General features: G+C 46.6%; 1 protein-coding gene across 1 annotated transcript; it reads left to right on the top strand.

Moving 5' to 3' along the window:
- The first annotated feature begins 1,678 nt into the window (after positions 1–1,678).
- Positions 1,679–20,138, top strand: ACTL6A (actin like 6A). Its single transcript, XM_037908650.2, has 14 exons — positions 1,679–1,978; positions 7,338–7,414; positions 7,598–7,772; positions 8,235–8,335; positions 10,235–10,332; positions 11,059–11,153; positions 11,380–11,486; positions 11,571–11,660; positions 12,765–12,826; positions 13,173–13,287; positions 13,671–13,751; positions 14,874–14,969; positions 17,211–17,297; positions 18,004–20,138. The coding sequence occupies exons 1-14, from the start codon at positions 1,954–1,956 to the stop codon at positions 18,082–18,084; spliced, it is 1,290 nt and encodes a 429-aa protein (XP_037764578.1). The 5' UTR covers positions 1,679–1,953; the 3' UTR covers positions 18,085–20,138.
- The last annotated feature ends 1,161 nt before the right edge of the window (positions 20,139–21,299 follow it).

Here is a 21,299-nt window from a genome sequence, read left to right as displayed (position 1 = left end):
GGTAAACAAAAGAAGAGCCAACAGCATTCTTTGAGGCTCACTTTCCTGAAGAAAGTAAGAGTAAAAGCTTACTGTTTTCTTGGATCTCTCACTTTCTTACTATTATTTTTTAAATGTATAAATTAAGTATCATTCTGTGAAGGAATAGCCTTGATAGGCTTTGCAAAGGAAGTGACTTTTAAGGAGGGATTTAAACACGATGAGACAAATTTCACCCTCAGATATTTTTACAGAGCTTCCACCAAAGTCAATGAGTTTAGGGGGAATTTAGGTGGCGGGGAAGTGCAAGCTGACAGAGTGTTATGCAGATTTTATTCTCAGTTGGAAAAGGAGGCTTATGGGAAAAATAACTACAGCAGGGAAAGTGGTACAGGGAAAGAAACACGGGAACAGGAGAAGAGGCCAGGGGGAGCACAGACAGTCCCAGGAGCAGAAGTGGTGGAGAAAGGGAACAGCAAGCAGTAGAAGAAAATAAATTCAGTAAGGGAGGTAAACTGGATTGGGAGGGGTACTTGAGAAACTAGAGATACTAATTTCTAGTTGGGGGGAGGGCAGTGACCTCTTTAAAATGTCATGCACTTTTTATTAGAAAGACAAGGTGGGTGAAGTAATATCTTCTATTAAACCAACTTCAGTTGGTGAAAACGACATTCTTTCAGGCTTACACAGAGCTAATCTCCAGACCTGGGAAAGGTACTCGGAGGAGCTGGAGATGATAGCTTGATGTAAGTGAGAAAGCTACTTAGACAAAGATTGTAACTTGCTAAAGTTAGGTTTTACTAGAAAGCATGTTATTTTGTTTTGCTTGTAACTATGCTATACCAGTCTCTCTTTCTCTTGGTTACTATCACTTACATCTCTTCTTAATAAACTTATTTTATCAATTCATCTCAGTACTGTTATATTAAGGTAAGGCATGCATCCTCAGCTGCACCGATAGGCTGGCTTGAGTGCATTCCGTCACTTTGAAGAAAGCAAACTTGGTAATTTTTGTGAATGGAGAATGCACGCTGCACAAAAACATCAATAGGGAACTTAAGAACTGGGTTTCAGTGAATGTTACCTGCAAGATAAAGGAGAGGTAAGCAGAGTCTCGAGGAGTTTGCTGGTGATGCAGACAGACTCCTGTGGCAAGGAGCTGACTCATGCTGTTTAAGCTCCAGCAAAGCTCTCTTTGGCAGAGGGGTAACGCAGCAGCTTACTGTTCAGGACACCCCAAGAGAGCATCACAACACTACAAAAGCACTTTTTTTTTTCCTGCTCAGGCCTTTTGCGTCCCTGATGTGGACAGGTTTGGCCAGTTATCAACTCCTTATTCAAGCCAGCCCCAAAACACCCCTCCCTAGCCCCATAACCCCATCCTGCGCCAAAATACCCCTCCTAGCCTCCTAACGCATCCCACCACAAAATGCCTCTCCCTAATCCCCAGCTACATCCCCAAAACACCCCTCCCTTGCCCACAAATCCCAGCTCCAGCATACCTTTCCCTAGCCCCCAGCCAGCCCCAGCCCCAGCCCCAAAGCCCCCCTCCCTGGGCCCAGTCTCCACCCCATCAGCCTGACCCCAGCCCCCCTGTCTTATCAACGCCTCTCCATCCCCGCCCTTTACCCCCAAACCCCGCCCAGTGTCTCCGCTGACCCTACCCGCACACTGCAACCGTTCTTGCTTCCTTCCCGCTTTTTCCTGGCTGGGATAGGCCTCCCGCGCGCTCGGCCCGCCCCTTGCTAGCCACGATTGGTCGCTCACTCTCGGGTAGCTCGCAAGCCGGCGCTGTGGTAGGTGCTTTGGGAGACCAGGCGCGCTCCGTTGGCTGGAGGGGAGAGAGCAGCAGGTTCGGTTCAGCCGGCGGTGTGAGTGAGCGCGGGCCCGCCGCGCACTCGGCTATTGTTGCCAGAACAGCTAGTTCCCGGGGGGCTGCCAGGACCGCGGCGAGAGACAGGCCCAGTGGCAGCCATGAGCGGCGGGGTGTACGGGGGAGGTGAGTGCCCGCCCATGGAGCGCCACCTCCGAGCGCCTCCTGCTGCTGCTCCCCAGGGCTGTTCCCCACGAGCCTCCGCCCGCCCCCCTCCGAGCCCCTGCCTCCTGCTGCTGCTCCCCAGGGCTGTTCCCCACGAGCCTCCGCCCGCCCCCCTCCAAGCCCCTGCCTCCTGCTGCTGGACCCCCAGGGCTGTTCCCCACGAGCCTCCGCCCGCCCCCCTCCGAGCCCCTGCCTCCTGCTGCTGCACCCCCAGGGCTGTTCCCCACGAGCCTCCGCCCGCCCCCCTCCGAGCCCCTGCCTCCTGCTGCTGCACCCCCAGGGCTGTTCCCCACGAGCCTCCGCCCGCCCCCCTCCGAGCCCCTGCCTCCTGCTGCTGCACCCCCAGGGCTGTTCCCCACGAGCCTCCGCCCGCCCCCCTCCGAGCCCCTGCCTCCTGCTGCTGCTCCCCAGGGCTGTTCCCCACGAGCCTCCTTCCGCTCCCCTCCGAGCCCCTGCCTCCTGCTGCTGCTCCCCCAGGGCTGTTCCCCACGAGCCTCCGCCCGCCCCCCTCCGAGCCCCTGCCTCCTGCTGCTGCTCCCCCAGGGCTGTTCCCCACGAGCCTCCGCCCGCCCCCCTCCGAGCCCCTGCCTCCTGCTGCTGCTCCCCAGGGCTGTTCCCCACGAGCCTCCGCCCGCCCCCCTCCGAGCCCCTGCCTGCTGCTGCTGCTCCCCAGGGCTGTTCCCCACGAGCCTCCGCCCGCCCCCCTCCGAGCCCCTGCCTCCTGCTGCTGGACCCCCAGGGCTGTTCCCCACGAGCCTCCGCCCGCCCCCCTCCGAGCCCCTGCCTCCTGCTGCTGGACCCCCAGGGCTGTTCCCCACGAGCCTCCGCCCGCCCCCCTCCGAGCCCCTGCCTCCTGCTACACCCCCAGGGCTGTTCCCCACGAGCCTCCGCCCGCCCCCCTCCGAGCCCCTGCCTCCTGCTGCTGCACCCCCAGGGCTGTTCCCCACGAGCCTCCGCCCGCCCCCCTCCGAGCCCCTGCCTCCTGCTGCTGGACCCCCAGGGCTGTTCCCCACGAGCCCCTGCCCGCCCCCCTCCGAGCCCCTGCCTCCTGCTGCTGGACCCCCAGGGCTGTTCCCCACAAGCCTCCGCCCGCCCCCCTCCGAGCCCCTGCCTCCTGCTGCTGCTCCCCCAGGGCTGTTCCCCACGAGCCTCCGCCCGCCCCCCTCCGAGCCCCTGCCTCCTGCTGCTGGACCCCCAGGGCTGTTCCCCATGAGCCTCCTTCCGCCCCCCTCCGAGCCCCTGCCTCCTGCTGCTGCTCCTCCAGGGCTGTTCCCCACGAGCCCCTGCCCGCCCCCCTCCGAGCCCCTGCCTCCTGCTGCTGGACCCCCAGGGCTGTTCCCCACGAGCCTCTTTCCGCTCCCCTCCGAGCCCCTGCCTCCTGCTGCTGCTCCCCAGGGCTGTTCCCCACGAGCCTCCGCCCGCCCCCCTCCGAGCCCCTGCCTCCTGCTGCTGCACCTGCAGGGCTGTTCCCCACGAGCCTCCGCCCGCCCCCCTCCGAGCCCCTGCCTGCTGCTGCTGGACCCCCAGGGCTGTTCCCCACGAGCCTCCGCCCGCCCCCCTCCGAGCCCCTGCCTCCTGCTGTTGCTCCCCAGGGCTGTTCCCCACGAGCCCCTGCCCGCCCCCCTCCGAGCCCCTGCCTCCTGCTGCTGGACCCCCAGGGCTGTTCCCCACGAGCCCCTGCCCGCCCCCCTCCGAGCCCCTGCCTCCTGCTGCTGGACCCCCAGGGCTGTTCCCCACGAGCCTCCGCCCGCCCCCCTCCGAGCCCCTGCCTCCTGCTGCTGCACCCCCAGGGCTGTTCCCCACGAGCCTCCGCCCGCCCCCCTCCGAGCCCCTGCCTCCTGCTGCTGGACCCCCAGGGCTGTTCCCCACGAGCCTCCGCCCGCCCCCCTCCGAGCCCCTGCCTCCTGCTGCTGCTCCCCCAGGGCTGTTCCCCACAAGCCTCCGCCCGCCCCCCTCCGAGCCCCTGCCTCCTGCTGCTGCTCCCTAGGGCTGTTCCCCACAAGCCTCCGCCCGTCCCCCTCCGAGCCCCTGCCTGCTGCTGCTGCTCCTCAGGGCTGTTCCCCACGAGCCTCCGCCCGCCCCCCTCCGAGCCCCTGCCTCCTGCTGCTGCTCCCCAGGGCTGTTCCCCACGAGCCTCCGCCCGCCCCCGTCCGAGCCCCTGCCTCCTGCTGCTGGACCCCCAGGGCTGTTCCCCACGAGCCTCCGCCCGCCCCCCTCCGAGCCCCTGCCTCCTGCTGCTGGACCCCCAGGGCTGTTCCCCACGAGCCCCTGCCCGCCCCCCTCCGAGCCCCTGCCTCCTGCCGCTGGACCCCCAGGGCTGTTCCCCACGAGCCTCCGCCCGCCCCCCTCCGAGCCCCTGCCTCCTGCTCCCCCAGGGCTGTTCCCCACGAGCCTCCACCCGCCCCCCTCCGAGCCCCTGCCTCCTGCTGCTGGACCCCCAGGGCTGTTCCCCACGAGCCTCCGCCCGCCCCCCTCCGAGCCCCTGCCTCCTGCTGCTGCTCCCCAGGGCTGTTCCCCACGAGCCTCCGCCCGCCCCCCTCCGAGCCCCTGCCTCCTGCTGCTGGACCCCCAGGGCTGTTCCCCACGAGCCTCCGCCCGCCCCCCTCCGAGCCCCTGCCTCCTGCTGCTGCTCCCCCAGGGCTGTTCCCCATGAGCCTCCTTCCGCCCCCCTCCGAGCCCCTGCCTCCTGCTGCTGGACCCACAGGGCTGTTCCCCACAAGCCTCCGCCCGCCCCCCTCCGAGCCCCTGCCTCCTGCTGCTGCTCCCTAGGGCTGTTCCCCACAAGCCTCCGCCCGCCCCCCTCCGAGCCCCTGCCTGCTGCTGCTGGACCCCCAGGGCTGTTCCCCACGAGCCTCCGCCCGCCCCCCTCCGAGCCCCTGCCTCCTGCTGCTGCTCCCCAGGGCTGTTTCCCACGAGCCTCCGCCCGCCCCCCTCCGAGCCCCTGCCTCCTGCTACACCCCCAGGGCTGTTCCCCACGAGCCTCCGCCCGCCCCCGTCCGAGCCCCTGCCTCCTGCTGCTGCTCCCCAGGGCTGTTCCCCATGAGCCTCCTTCCGCCCCCCTCCGAGCCCCTGCCTCCTGCTGCTGCTCCCCAGGGCTGTTCCCCACGAGCCTCCGCCCGCCCCCCTCCGAGCCCCTGCCTCCTGCTGCTGGACCCCCAGGGCTGTTCCCCACGAGCCTCCGCCCGCCCCCCTCCGAGCCCCTGCCTCCTGCTACACCCCCAGGGCTGTTCCCCACGAGCCTCCGCCCGCCCCCCTCCGAGCCCCTGCCTCCTGCTGCTGCACCCCCAGGGCTGTTCCCCACGAGCCTCCGCCCGCCCCCCTCCGAGCCCCTGCCTCCTGCTGCTGGACCCCCAGGGCTGTTCCCCACGAGCCCCTGCCCGCCCCCCTCCGAGCCCCTGCCTCCTGCTGCTGGACCCCCAGGGCTGTTCCCCACAAGCCTCCGCCCGCCCCCCTCCGAGCCCCTGCCTCCTGCTGCTGCTCCCCCAGGGCTGTTCCCCATGAGCCTCCTTCCGCCCCCCTCCGAGCCCCTGCCTCCTGCTGCTGGACCCCCAGGGCTGTTCCCCACAAGCCTCCGCCCGCCCCCGTCCGAGCCCCTGCCTCCTGCTCCCCCAGGGCTGTTCCCCACGAGCCTCCGCCCGCCCCCCTCCGAGCCCCTGCCTCCTGCTGCTGGACCCCCAGGGCTGTTCCCCACAAGCCTCTGCCCGCCCCCCTCCGAGCCCCTGCCTCCTGCTGCTGGACCCACAGGGCTGTTCCCCACAAGCCTCCGCCCGCCCCCCTCCGAGCCCCTGCCTCCTGCTGCTGCTCCCCAGGGCTGTTCCCCACGAGCCTCTGCCCGCCCCCCTCCGAGCCCCTGCCTCCTGCTGCTGCACCTGCAGGGCTGTTCCCCACGAGCCCCTGCCTCTTGCTGCTTCCCCAGGTCCCCCTCCAAGCCACTGTCTGCTGCACCCCAGAGCTGTACCCTATGAGCCTCCCCAGGCCCCCTTCTGAGCTGCTGCACCCCCAGGGCTGTTCCCCATGAGCCTTCTTCTGTCCTCCTCTGAGCCTCTGTCTCCTGCTGGTCCCCCTCTGAGCCCCAGCCTGCTGCACCCCCAAGCCTGTGTTCTAGTTTGTCCGTTACATTTGCTGTCACTTCCCACAAAGGTTTGGGCTGTCTGCAGCTTCCCCCGCATCCATGAATTTTTCTGTTCCACACTTCCCCTGCAGCTCTTCCCCACTTAATGCTGCTGTAGTTTCCCAAACCATGAGCCTCCTTGTAGTCGTTCTGCTGCAGCTCCCCATTTCCTGCAGCTCTTCCCCTTCCCAGTTATTTGCTGCTGCTCTGGTGCATAAAGTGACAGCTTTGCTCTAAGCAGTTCTCTCAGCTGAAGTACAGCTGTATTGCTCCACCCATGAACACCTCTCTCTCTGTTACAGCTCTCCTGTATAAAACTTAGTTTTCCCCACATAGTTCTTCCCATCACAGCTATAACTCCATTCAGCTTTCTCTGCTACGGAAATGCACAACGCTTCAATATACCTTGAAAGTTTTCATTAAAATGGAAAGTCTAACTAGTTTGAAGGCCTTAGTTTCTGTCTTTGGTAAATTTCATTAAAGCTTTTCCTACTTGTTAGAACTGTCAGACAGCCAGATTAGTGGTGTCAGGCAACATTTGGTGCTGTTACGTTGCTGGTGGGAAATTCAGGTTAGCACTACAAGAATAAAGATTTATTTGGAAGCCAAAGTATTATAGTCTTGCACCGGAGCATCTCCTGTACCCAGCGCTACAAGATTAAAGATTTAATTTTGCCAACCTGGACCCCAATCTTGTTGAGCCTATACAGAGCCTCTTTGGGGATCAGTGCTTGAAAGAATGAATGTATTTCTTAATTTAAACATCAGTGTCTATAGACTGTTACATCTAGTTTTAACTTTTTTTCTGATTAATTTCTAATAATCCAAGGAAGTAGGGGCCCATGTAACTTGCTGTGTGGGTAAATCATAACACATTCTGAAAATCTCTTCCAGAAGATGGTTCAATATTTTTTTTACTCTGCAAAAATTGCTTTTTTTGCTTATTTTGAATGAAAGTACTTTATTGATTATTTAGTTAAAATACAGTAGCTTTTTTGGATCACTCTTGTGCAACTTAAATTTCTGATAGAAAATGTTCTGTTCTTTGCCAATTTTAAATCCTGGTTAAAAGTTGTGGTGGTGATTTGCACACATGTTTAACAAAAAGTATCTTGGCTTGTACATTTTGGCTGGTAAGCACAGTGATTTTAGTTTTTGTTATATGACTGTAATAATTACTGACTGCCTGTTTACTAATAATTCTTACAGATGAAGTTGGGGCTCTTGTTTTTGATATTGGCTCCTATACAGTGAGAGCTGGCTATGCTGGTGAGGACTGTCCAAAGGTAAGAGTCACTGTGATTGTATAAGATTAAAATGTAAAAAAGTATTATATGAGCCAGCAAACAAGTTCTGAGTTTGTAGAAAATGTTTTTTAAAAAAAGTATAGCTGAAATAAAAACAGTACTTTGAGTAAGTAAAATACACACTGTGTAATTGCCATACCCTGCCCACATTTTACATTGCAGGTTGACTTTCCCACTGCTATTGGTGTGGTACTGGAAAGGGACGATGGCAGTACCCTGATGGAAATAGATGGTGACAAAGGCAAACAAGGGGGCCCTACTTACTACATAGACACCAATGCACTGCGAGTTCCAAGGGAAAACATGGAGGCTATTTCACCCTTAAAAAATGGAATGAGTATGGTGCTCTGTCTTTTTCCTCTTGTTCTTAAAATCTGATCACTAACTTTATATTCAGCTGCAAAGTTACATCTGTCATATGCAAAATATATTAACATTTCATTTGCATGAATACTCTTGGTGTAAAAGTGAAAAACATTTTATTCTAAAGTTATTTTAATTATCAGGCTGTGAACATTTGCTTGATCTGAGGAAAAACTAGAGGTTTTCCTCCATGTAATGGGTTGGAATGGGTCCCATCTGATGATGGTGGTGGGGAAAAAGAAGGGGGATGAATATTATGGGTACAGTAAGCAGTATAGAACTTTGTGAAGCTGCTGAAGTGTGTGAATTTTTAAGACTGCTGCTCAGTAGAAAATTGATTGGTTGATCTATGTTTTTAGATGACTCACTTAATGTGTCTTTCTGAAAATGCAGTAACATTGTCTAAACTTCTGCAACTGCTTTAACATTTTTACAGTTGAGGACTGGGATAGTTTCCAGGCAATTTTGGATCACACATACAAGATGCATATTAAATCTGAAGCAAGTTTGCACCCTGTCCTAATGTCTGAAGCACCAGTGAGTAAAAGCATATTTCCTGTTTTGAAATGTCATAATGAACAAATTGTCATTGGGATTTAGGAATGTTCTAATCTTGTCTGTACAAACCTTATACAGAATTGTAACTTAGGAGTGTGGAAATTTTTAGAAAATTAAGAGGTGGTAACTAGAGCCCTGTGTGGATACAAAATTTGTATCCACATCCAGTCTGCAAACATGGATATAAATCTGATGTCTACAGATTTGCAGGGCTCCAGAGGTAACAATTTAAAAATACTCTGCCGGATTATTCTCTGTGTTTTATTTTTTGTTAATTTATTTTTTTGTCAGTAACTTGAAATGATAACCACTCTTATGATATAGTACATACTGCCCACTCTCTGCTCAAATGAAGATTGCATATTTCAAGCTGGATTTCCTCTTAGAGCCTTTGTTTTGTAATAGCTTTCTCTTGTTTCTTGGGGAGGGTGGGGGAAATGTAAAATTGTAGGTGATCTTTTATTATACTAACTAAAAATAGAGATGTTTTTGAAAATCATTCATTACATCAAGCCCTTCAAAAACAGAACCAGGGAGAGGAATACGTATATTGGCAAAGCTTTTACCTTGGTTCTCTGGATTACTCAGTGGCTTCATAGATCAAATAAAAATGTAGGAGTAAGAATTTAAGTAGACACGTAAACTGCAGTTCCCCACCTTACTGTGCTCTAGATTACAAGGCACAATACAGGAATCAAATATAAACCACAGAGGGTGCATACAATGAACATGAAGCCTCCTTTACATACAATTATTGCAAATAAAATTTTTCCACAATGTATTGAAAGTGGTGGCTTGAAAGGGTCTGGATAGGTTCAGGTAGGGAAGGGTATGGGGGATTGAATTAAGAATGGACGCCTTTCACTTTTCAGCTAGCAGTTCAGAGGCACTTGGATATTACAGGGAATGCATGCTATAGAAGTATAAACAAAAATAAATCCACCCAAGGCTGGTACTAAATTCAAGTTGGTGGTGTTTTGAAGGCTGTGAAATGAGTTCTTGGTTTCACTCTAGTTCTCTGTGTATAGATGTCCACGTAACAGAACATACCACCACAGTTGATCTACCTGAAACTGTCAAGAAGGCAGCTACTAAATGCATAGGGAGACTATGCTACCCTCCCACTCCTAAACATGATCCCTCTAGAAGGGTTGAGGTTCAGTGATGGAGTATGGAGCACTCTGAATGGGGGTTGCCTGTTCAATAGCTAAATGAAGGTCTTCAGTCAGACTCCTAACATGAGGGCTAAACTCACTTAACAATTAACTTAGAAGAAGTTCACAATAAAATGGGACTTCCAATCCACAGGTGTGTCTTAGCACATTGTCTTTGCCTTTGCTTCAGTAAAGCTGTGGTAAGATGCTTTGAAAGCTGGGAAATCTGAGTTCAGTTTTCTCCCTTGGCCAAGCCACTTTACATCTGTGTACATGTACATTTCCTCATGTAAAACAGGGGTAACACTTGTTTCACAGGAGTGTTTTGGGCTCTTTCATAAAGAGCTTTGAGATTCTGGTATGGAAGGGGTTCTAGAAGTAGTAACAACAGAAATTTATTATTTTAATAGCTTAAAGTTGAACCCCCTGGAAATGCATGTAAACATCCTTTTAAATTTCAGAAAGTCCTCCTGTGTTTGTGTGTGAGTCTGCAATGAAATGCTTGTTGCACAAAAAGTGAATTCTCATCTAAGGAAATAAAATTCCAAGAATATATATATTTGTTTTCTTTATGTAACTTTGCAACTGCTCTTAAACTACAACTGTAATAATCCTAACTTTCTTTTTATATCTTTCTGGCATCCTGTGAGCATACAGTAATAAATATAATGGATCTTGAGGTAAACATATTTCTATTTACCTATTTTTTTTTTCTCTTTTGTAGTGGAATACCAGAGCAAAGCGTGAAAAATTGACAGAACTGATGTTTGAACATTACAATATCCCTGCTTTTTTCTTGTGTAAAACTGCAGTTCTTACAGCGTATCCTTGAAATGTTGATCCATGTATTTTTCCAAGAAATAAAGCAAGCTTCTTCAATGTGGTATTATTAGAATAAGATAAGTTACTCTTTTCTTTCTAACCAAAATGAATATTTCCGTAACCATCCATATGGCTGATGTGAACAGGATAGCTTCCAGTTCTGTGTGTTCTCCTTAATTCTCAACTTTGAAAACCCCTTGGTGTGATTCCTGTCCTGGGAGACAACTTCTTCTAGTGTATATTTACAGCCTATGCTATTTGTTAGAGCTCAGCATGCCTAAAATGGCTTTGCTCAGATTACTAAAATGCAGTAATTTCTGTCTTCTGCAATAGAAATCTTCTGAGATCACTGATTAACCTTTACACTGCATTATGTAAATATCTTAAGCTAACATGTACATTTTAATAGGCAGTTCAAAAATCTAAATAAATGGGAAATATTTTATTTCGAGATTTTCTGCAGAACACTTCTTTGATTTTTATGTAATTTCTCATCCAAGGAGCTCAAAAATCAGTTTGCAACCATAAATAAATTAAATCCTAACATGTATGCGAGGTTGGTACTTATTACCCTTATGTAGAGGGGTAAATGGATGAACATAGCAAGTCACTTGTGAGGCTAGGAATAGAACCTTTAGGGTCCTCGTTGCTAGTTGTGCTCTAACTATTTGACAAAACTCTCTCCCAAGTAAAAATTCTGTCATTCTCCCTAATCCTTTTGATTAGCTTTGCAAATGGTCGATCCACGGGCCTGATTTTGGATAGTGGGGCAACTCACACCACTGCTATTCCAGTGCATGATGGATATGTACTTCAACAAGGTAAAAAGTTTCACAGATGTAATAATTTATATACTGTGATCATCGCATTAAGAAATGCGTTTTATTACTAATATTAAAAGAAAATGTGGTATCTTTGAAAAGGGAGAAGCTTGTGTTTGTGGAAGGTGGGAGAGGGGCTATTTTTGTTTCAAATGAACAATTTATTGCAGACATCTTGTTCTGTAAGGATTTGAACGTAGTCCAAAATTCTATTTATATTTTGTAGGCATTGTAAAATCACCCCTTGCTGGAGACTTTATTACTATGCAGTGCAGAGAACTGTTTCAGGAAATGAACATAGAGCTAATCCCTCCATATATGATTGCATCAAAGGTGGGAAAGTTAACTGGATTTTAAAAGTGTTCATTTTTCAGAGTGTAGATTGTTGACTGACTGTGTACTTTTCTACAATCACAGGAAGCAGTTCGTGAAGGATCACCAGCAAATTGGAAGAGAAAAGAGAAGTTACCTCCGGTCACGAGATCTTGGCACAACTATATGTGTAATGTAAGTAAATCCTTTCTTCTCCCCTGGCCCACAAGAGATCCCATTTGCTACTGTATATTCCAGGAAGCTTTTTGTGTGAGAAAATTAGAAAACTTTCTGCCTAAAAAATAGGAGAGGACATTTTTCTTCTTTTTGGGGGTAGAGAGAGGATAAATTTTTTAAAATCAGTTCAGCTGCTCTTTCATCTTTAGAATATAATTCCATCGGATAATCTTCTTTGTCTCCTGTTTAAAACTTGCGAACCCTGAAAATTCTAGGGCATTAGTGCTTTACTTCCTGGATAGGCTTGTAGGAGTGGTTTTAGTTCGTGCTGATGTTTACAGTTAGATCTGATTTTTTTTTTTTTTAATTTTAGTGTGTCACAATAAAATAGTTACAAGGGTAAAAGCATGGAGCATGTATGTATGTATCAAATCTTGGGCACTCATACTTGCCATCGCCTTTAGTGTTCCATTTTTTAATGCAATACAGAAGATCATTGCATGTGATGGGATAAGTTCCTAACTAAGGAGTTACCATACTGGGGTGCACCTTTGTAATCCTAAATCAGATTTCTCCTCCCACAATTCCTTTGTGGGAAAACTGAAGCTCTGTCTTGATAGTTTGCAGGTCTGGTCTTTTGTGTTGTTGCAGTGATATTGCTGAGCTCTTGGTTCTCCACTAGTTAAATCTTCAGCTCTCAATTAGGCTTTTATCATCCAATCATATTCTCAGACAGACATCGCCAATGAAAATCCATGATAGCTGTGATCAAGTCCAGCCTTCATTAAAAATTCCTGAGGGGAAATATTCCGCTGTCATTATGGGAGGTGCCCTAGATTCTGACTTCTTTAAAACCTATTGTTCTTGAAACAATACCTCTTATGATTGTGAACAATCCTTAGTTTCTAAGGATTTAGTACAGCAAATTACCTATGTACTGAAATGCATTCATGGCTTTTTAAAGAAGCTTTGCACATATTTTGTGCACTCAGTGTTTTGATTCCAAGTTTACTTATTGTTTAAGGCTTTTGTCCAGTTTCACATTTATATAATTCTAACATAGTACTGAATTCTGAACTGGAATCCTAATAACACCTTTTCTTTTTATTCTTCTCTCCATAGTGTGTAATTCAGGATTTCCAAGCCTCTGTCCTCCAAGTGTCAGATTCAACCTATGATGAACAGTAGGTCATTGTATCTTTGTAAAACTAGCAGTATGTGTATGTCAAATGTATTTATCAGAGTAGGAGTCCATGGTTTCTATTGTAAGGCTTATTGCAAAAGTATGATGTTACACAAAATCATTTACTTTTGGAGTTAGGAATACTGTGAATATCTGGATTAGAGATTACACTTGCCATGCCAATGTGCATAAATTCTAATAACAATCAGAAAGATTGCCAAAAGCACAGTCATATTAAAATTTATTCTTTAGAATTCTTTGTTTATGATGCTGTTTAGACTATTCACTGCATTGTGATTTAGCATCTTTACTTTCTGACCAATGTTCTGATCAATATCAACCTCCAGGGTAGCTGCACAGATGCCGACCGTTCACTATGAATTCCCCAATGGTTATAATTGTGACTTTGGTGCAGAGCGTCTAAAAATTCCTGAAGGACTGTTTGACCCTTCCAATGTAAAGGTAAAACCATGAAAGTAGTACATTAAAATTTGCAGACATATACTTTATTATGAAGCCCTTCTATGCAGCCTTTCCCTTTATATGTGGTCACAGTATGTTATGATGGCAAAAGCATGAAACTATAAAGCTATGTTTGTATTTACACTGTATGCTCTCCAGGGCTACCTATGTTGGGGTGCGGTCGTAGAAATGCAATTCAAGATATGTGGTTTTCTTTAAATAAAACTCATGTGGTGCTGAGATCATGGTGATGGGTGTGAAATAAAAATTTAGATAAATTAAAAGATTTGTCTGCAGAACTTTTTAGACCCTTGTTCATTCACTGCTTTAATGTGCCTTGCTGTTTTGAAGCACTGATTTGTGATTTACTAATTTTGTTCCAGGGCTTATCTGGCAACACAATGCTGGGTGTTAGCCATGTTGTCACCACAAGCGTTGGAATGTGTGATATAGACATCAGACCAGTAAGTGTTAGTCAGACAGAAAAATATCTATGCTTAAAATAATTGTTGTGTGGTTACAATATATTTTAGCTATGAAATTTACTGAAGAGGCATGGACACTTGCCATCAGTTAAAATGGAAATCTTGACCTCTTGAGGTTATTCTGAGGTGCCTATACATTATCATCTACATGTTGTGTAGCTATTAAGGGAATATGCTCATAAAACATATATGAAGATAGCTGTTCCCATGGTTTGAGAAACACTAAGTCAGATTCTCACTTCTGTTGCACTGATGGAAATGCAGAGACTCCATTGAAATCCTGAGTTACTCTTGTTTCGCACTGGTATAACGAAACAGATAGATAAAATGGCATGTTAAATATCCAGAGTTTGATGACTCTACAATGTGCAGTGAGTAGCTTCAAACTGTCATGTGTATAGCTTTTTGTGATTATTCATCCCCAAATATCTGAAGATTAAATAGTTTCTGATATTAACTCACTGTATGGTGCAGGTGGAAAAAGAGAGCATAAAATTAAACTTCTCCGTTTTTGCTTCCACCAACACCATCTGTTGAAGAGCATGCAACATTCGGCTGTGTGCAGTTCTGATGTTGGCTGCTCATGGGTTGGTCCATCCATTGCACTTCCTTAATTGCAAAGTCAAGCTGGCTGGGTAGGCTGTGTTCCATCTTTGGCAACTGTCATATTAATGAATGGAAATAGAATATTGACACTTTTTTTCTAATGGGGGAAAAAATCCTTCCTTCGTGTGTTCTTTGTGGATGGTACATCTAGTTGTGCATTCTTATATCTCAGTGTGTGGGGGGGGAGAGAAGGGGGAGGTGCACGCAGAAGAACATGGGGAATATGAAAACAAGCTGATCTAGAAGTACTAAAGGTTAAAACAGTAAATAAAAGCCATTTAGAATCAGTCATCAAACTGCCTTTTCCCCCAATGTATCTTTTAAAAGTATTTTTTACATGGTAGAAAACTGATTGTACTAATAATGGTGTAACTTTGTCTAGATGTCAGGTGTACTTTTACTGCTGATCATATATACTCATGGCATATTATGAAAACAAACGTTTCCAAAATACATTCAGAATGAACTCTGTGTGTCACATTTTTCTCTTTCCAGGGCCTCTATGGCAGTGTGATTGTAGCAGGAGGAAACACTTTAATACAGAGTTTTACAGACAGACTGAACAGAGAACTCTCTCAGAAAACTCCACCAGTAAGACAGCTTATTAAATTGCTGCTTTGGGTCATTTTTTGGTCTGTTTTTTTTCCTTGTACATGCTGTTGCATGGTATGCACACCCTGTCCTCCTTAGGGTAGGTTGGGGTAGTGATACCACCGCGGTGACAGTCCTTAGGCTGAGAGCAGCACGGCGCAGAGGCCAGAGTCATTATGGCAGCCCTCGAATACAGGACTGCATGGCCTAGTGGCCAGAGTCAGGGAAGTGGGCCACCACCTAAGGGTGGGTGGCAGCCAGGTAGGGGGATCCAAGCCCTTCCTTTCCACTGGTTCCCAACCCAGGGCCCTGTTGGTGACAGGAGTGGCCATCACCCAGTCAGCAGGGAATCCTACTGCAACACACTGACCTTGCTCGGTTGTTAGATACCACTCCCTCCACCTTCCTGGGCCATTTCCTACCGCATCTCCCATGGGTAGCAATCCATACAGTGCCTGGGTCTTCAGGTTCCCTGGTGGGGGTAACTCCCTGGAAGTCCAACTCCTGGGGATCCGCTGGAGATAGCAGTCAACCAGTCTGGTCCCTGGGTTCTCCGGTTCCCACAGTCTCTGGCTGTAGCAGCTCCTAGCCTGGAGCCTCTATCAAGCATCTTCTCCCCTCAGTGGTCGGTCTAGAACGAGCTGGGCTGCTCCCTTTTATACTGAGGCAGCCGTTAGAGCATGCCCAGCACGGTCTGAGAGGCGGGACTTCTGCTGCCCTTAATGTGGAGTTAACCTTCTATTGTCCGGTGTGGGGTATGCACAGCCTGTCACGCATGCCTATACAGGCACTGACTGCTGTATTGCAGCTTTGATTTCATTAGGATTATGCAGTGGCCATGGAATGCTTTTTTTTTTTTTTGTAAAAGGCAGAAGCGAGAGATTCACTGAAGTGTTAGCACCTCCATTGTGTTTCTAATCCTCAGTTTTTTTGCAAATGTAACTAATCTGGTAAATAGGTAGTATTATCCAATTAGTGTGTATTGGGACAACTGAAGGTCAGATGTCACAATTATGAAGGCTACAAAAGTAATCGGTATAATCGTCAGGATTGGAACATTGGGGCTTGCAGGCAATCCAGTCTTGTGCTCAGACTGTTTGACCCAGCCCCTTTTTAGCTTTAATGACTAAAGCGGGGCCACAAGTTGCAGACTGTTGAAAAAATGTATCCTGTTTCAAAGAAACTCAGTGCAATTTGAAAACGAGTAACAGCATAAAGCAGACTTCAGCAAATCCTTACCTAGTTTTAAAATACTGCATGTCTATCTCTACTTTCAGATAACGATTCTGGCTATTCTGGGCTGTGTAACTATTCCGAAGCCATGATAATTTCCCCTAATCATCTCTCGCTTCTGTTGTGTTGCTGCTAACCCATTTCCAAGGATATTTCACTGATTCAGTTTGAGCTCATATTAACATAGAAGATTTTGTTCTCTGTGGATTGCACACACAAGTCACAGACTACCAATAAACAGCAACATGCTACTTTATTTAACCTGTAATTTTTGGAGCACTGGACTCCAAAGTGCAAATCAGACAAGCTCCACATTAGAGAAAATGTAATAGAATTACCATATATACTCGTTCATTAGCTCATTAGTTTATAAGCCGACTCCCCAAGATGGATAGGTTAAAAATAGTAAAAGCTGTGTGACCCTTTCATAAGCCAACCCTATATTTCAGGAGTTGGCAAACTTTGACTCCTGGCCCGTCAGCGTAAGCCACTGGTGGGTTGGGACGTTTTGTTTACCTGGAGCATCTTCAGGCATGGAGCCCCTCAGTTCCCTGTGGCCACGGTTCGCCGTTCCCAGCCAATGGGAGCTGCGGGAGGCGTGTCCCACAGCTACCATTAGCTGGGAACGGCAAACTGCAGCCACAGGGAACTTAGGGGCTCCATGCCTGCAGACGCTCCAGGTAAACAAAACGACAGTGTATCAGATATTCAATTCAATGATTTCATAGAGTTTAAAATCATCAAATTTTAGTGTAGACTTGTTTATAAGCCAACCCCCACTCTTTGATGCGTCACTTTTTTACCAAAAATATTTGGCTTATGAACGAGTATATAGAGTAGTATCTTTGACCTGTGTGTCAACAAATGAATTAAACACTTTGAATATTTGTCTGTAATGCAGTCCTAAGACCTCTTCCTCCCCATCCCCTTCAGGGGAAAAGTTTTGAACCTTCAGTTGAGCTACCTATCAGTTTGACCTTGCTAATGTGTATTTTTTTCTCTGTTCAGAGTATGCGGCTGAAGTTGATAGCAAACAACACAACAGTGGAGCGGAGGTTCAGTTCATGGATTGGTGGTTCCATTTTGGCTTCTCTGGTCAGTAAACATACATAGCTTTGGGAAGGGATGCTGAGCAGCATCTTTAGCTGAAAACCTAATTCCACAGGAGTCTTATTAGTGATGAAGTGAGCTGTAGCTCACAAAAGCTTATGCTCAAATAAGTTGGTTAGTCTCTAAGGTGCCACAAGTCCTCCTTTTCTTTTTGCGGATACAGACTAACACGGCTGCTACTCTGAAACCTGTTGTTAGTGATTTGAGTTTCATAGCAGCTGTGGGAGGGGAGAAACCTGATGATAAAATAATGAATACTCTGTGCATAAACCTAAAGAATTTTAATTAAGTTCCTTTCCTTGCCTCCAGAGGGGAAGGAAGTGGGGCTCCTGAGGTATTCTCTTGCTGGATCTTTAGAAAACTACATGCCATCTAGAGCATTCTAAAAGTACTAAACTTGAAGGATCAGGCCCAAAAATACATCTAAAAAGCAAGTTGCTGAGCACACGAGACAAGGCTAGCAGGGAGTAGTTTAGTAATATCCAGAGAGGGCGTGGAAGCAACAGTTCGTGTGACAATCTTCCCTAGTTGCTTAACATGCAAAACCCAATTTAAAGATACATTTAGATAGCTGGAGCCATGGTCCTGTGCTGCATCCTGAAAAATATAAAGGCTGGTTTGCTTTTCATGCGGTCAGAGCTAATGATACCCTAGGTACAGCAGTGAGTTGTTGTTTTTTCCTGTTTTGCAGGGTACCTTTCAACAGATGTGGATCTCTAAACAAGAGTATGAAGAAGGAGGGAAGCAGTGTGTAGAAAGGAAATGCCCATAGACCTCACACTGTGAGAAACTGTTGCCTTCCCAGTGCTCCTTATGTTTCATAGCTTTAGTGTACTCAGGAATGGGATGGAATCTTTTGTAGAAAGTTTACACAGTTTTGGTTTTTTGCATACTTCAAGATCCATTTTTACAAACCTTAGATATTGTTTAAAAGGCTTAACTGGTTCTGTCACAGAAAATGGATGTTTTATCCCTTGAAATGCAATAACTCTTATAAGTATTTTATAATTTTGTATAAATGTCTATTTTCTCTAAAAATCTTTTCCTGTGGGTAGCTTTACAGGTTAGCTGGTAGATGCAATACTTTGAAATGCCCTTGCATCAAATTTATTTAAAAAAAAAAAAAAATCTTGTCTACTTTTACAGATTAGTCTTCCCTGTTGATATGCTGTCCTTAACAAATTACTCTAATTTCTTTTAAAAAAAATAAAATGGTCCTGTTTTCACATTTTGAGCAACACTGTTTTTCAGCAAGCATTCATACTCTTCTGTAATTAATAAACAATCCAGATGGAAAACTATTTTTTATACTGAAATTTATCTTAAGCAGCCCAGTTCAACATAAATTGTGAAGCTGTTGCAACAGCACTAGTCTTGTAGCGGAAAATGTTCTCTTGATACTTTCCTCTTTCATGCTGTACTATGAAGTAGTTAAGGCCTAGAATATAGGCTGTGTATAAATTTGGTTCTAAAACTACTATGAATAGAAGTGATTTCATTTCAGTGAATATTTGGCATTTACAGTGCTTTCCACCTTCAGAGGTATGAGAATGTACTTAGCTTGGACAACGTGTGTGATCTAGGTAAGTAGTGTCCTCATTTTAGAGACGGGGAACCTAAGGCAGAGAACACAAAGGAAATTTGTGTCAAAGCTTGGTCTACAACTTGAGACCACCTGGCTCTGTTCTGTATTTCGCCTCCACCTCTGCCATAATGAAGTTTTTGGTTCTGAATTTTAAAATTCCCATTTGAAAATCACTGTACCATTTTGTTCTTTAAACAATTAAAAATAGCCATATGAAAGCTCTTGACACTCTAATGATTAGGTTTACAATCTCATAATGATACACCAATACCATAAAATAGTCATACAGGAAAAAAATGAACACAACTAGCCCATAACTTAATCGAAATGCTCCTTCATCTCCCAGGAACAGACCCCTTAACCTCCTTGCATGCCTCATCAAGTAAATGACTTTAACAGCATGCCTTGATGGTCATCAGTTGGGCTATTTTGGATCAAAGGGAGAGACCAAGTTCCAGATTCTCAGGGCTGGTGGAGAACACTGCTAGCACTGCCCTCTCTCAAAACAAGGCAGGATCCAACTCAAGTACCTCTGACTGCAACTGCAGTATGGCATACAGAGAGGGGAGATCATTCTGGCAGTCAGGGTAGGAGAAACAAACTGACTAGGAGAAAGTTAAATGGTGAAAGTAAATAAGACTCTTATAACTGTACAACCACATTCAAGTGCCATTAGTGAAATGTCAGGATGTATTGGACGTATGCTGGCAAAAAGGCAAGATGAAGTTGACTTATTATTACCTCCTAAACTTAAGGAGGAAAACACTGAGGCAGAATGCCAGAGCCTGTTTGTTGTGTGTAAATAATGGAATAATTTATTCCCCTCAATCAATTATAGAGTGAGGGAAAGCACACTGTGTACTTTCTAAGGACAGAAAAAAAATTATAGTATAATTAAAAAAATCACTCATCTGTGAACAGTTACCTCGTGGCTTTCTCAAAGCAAAAACAATTCACCTCCTTAAAAACAAACCACTCCCTGCATTTTTTGCTGTTCATCCTTTATGCTGCAGGGAGTATTTCGGAAGGCTAATTTTTTCTCAGGTATTTGATTCCATCACAGCCCATCCTATTTTATTCCATTACTTTTGCAGGTGGTGGTGTTAAATGTAGCTAGTTTTGTGGAAGGTTATCATGTTTGTAAACAGTGATTCTGCTTTAATTTTGTAAAAGATTTAATGAGTGGTTATTGGTATGCAATTCAACTGCTGTTCACTATGAAATAGAGTACTAAAGATAAATAAGCTCGTGTCTGACCTACTCTTTCTAGGTAAAAGTAGAGTTTCACTTAAAGACAGGAATAAGTTCTCTTCTGCCTTGACTAGGACAATTAATTGAATCTAAGGTGGTTGTAGCTGCGTATAGCATGGTTGAATCTAGCCACATTTGTCCTTTCCTTCGAAGCTACTTCTTTCAAACAGGTACTACTAACTGCACTCTTAATTTTTGATTTATTTCTTAACTAAACATTCTGGAAGACCAAAAGTGTTCTACAAGTGAAAGTCTTTTTTGTAAGGGAATAATTGCCTTCTGTACAGATACAGATTTTAGGCAGCTCAAGTTACATACACATTTTCAATGCTGTAGAATTAATTTGTCCCCTGTCAATTAAGTCTCCATAGTAGATCCCTGTACCAGGTGTACTCAATTAATTAATTAACAGCTAACAAATGCTTCTGCTACAACTATATGAAAATATTTCACTTTTCTAAATATCTTTATTAATCAGGAAGAGCTGGGTATTGCTATGTACATCTAAAACTACCTAAGCTTTAATTAGCAATGTTGTCCTTAACTTGTTACTTAGGTGTCAAGTGTTGTGCTACTAATATTTATTTCTGAAGAACATTTGAAAGCTTTCCCCTGTCAGGAGCAGAGTTAGGCTGCAGGCTCTGATGTGATAAAGCAAAGAGCCAGTAACTTACAAAAATAAGTATAAGGCTGTTAGAAAATGCGAACATTTCCACTGAATCTACCAAAGATAACCAGGAATCTAGCCTATGCTATCCTCAAGCTACTCCCTCCTTACTAAGGAAACTTGGACACAGTTATCAAGCCAGATTTAAAATTAATTTGATAGAGAACTTCTCAAACTTATCATTACTTTCTGTAGAATGTTGCTCTTGAGCTTTTTATTCCTTTCCTAACCTACTTGATTTTACTGTAATTTTCTGCCTAATGCATTTGTTTTGTTGTACTTAAATAGGACAGTCGAGTGCATTGGACAGCTGCTATAGCTTGTATAATATGCTACATTAAGTGTTAAGTGCAAAAATAAAGGGAGAGAAGACCTTCATTAAAAGCTAAAGCAGACACATGTCTACAACTGCCTTGATTGCAATCTGTCTTGCATATGCTTTTTTACTGTTAAGCATACAGGTCAGCTTTATAGTAAATGACAC

Source organism: Chelonia mydas, chromosome 9 (genome assembly GCF_015237465.2).
Source record: "Chelonia mydas isolate rCheMyd1 chromosome 9, rCheMyd1.pri.v2, whole genome shotgun sequence".
NCBI classification, from domain to species: domain Eukaryota; kingdom Metazoa; phylum Chordata; order Testudines; family Cheloniidae; genus Chelonia; species Chelonia mydas.
The sequence above is the reverse complement of the archived record's forward strand: the minus strand, read 5'-3'. Positions and strand labels throughout refer to the sequence as shown.

Coding starts and splice junctions, on each gene's coding strand:
- ACTL6A (XM_037908650.2), top strand. CDS start 1,954: ATGAGCGGCGGGGTGTACGGGGGAG. Junction 8,336..10,234: donor TCCTAATGTCTGAAGCACCA/GTGAGTAAAAGC, acceptor TCTCTTTTGTAG/TGGAATACCAGAGCAAAGCG. Junction 12,827..13,172: donor GATTCAACCTATGATGAACA/GTAGGTCATTGT, acceptor ATCAACCTCCAG/GGTAGCTGCACAGATGCCGA.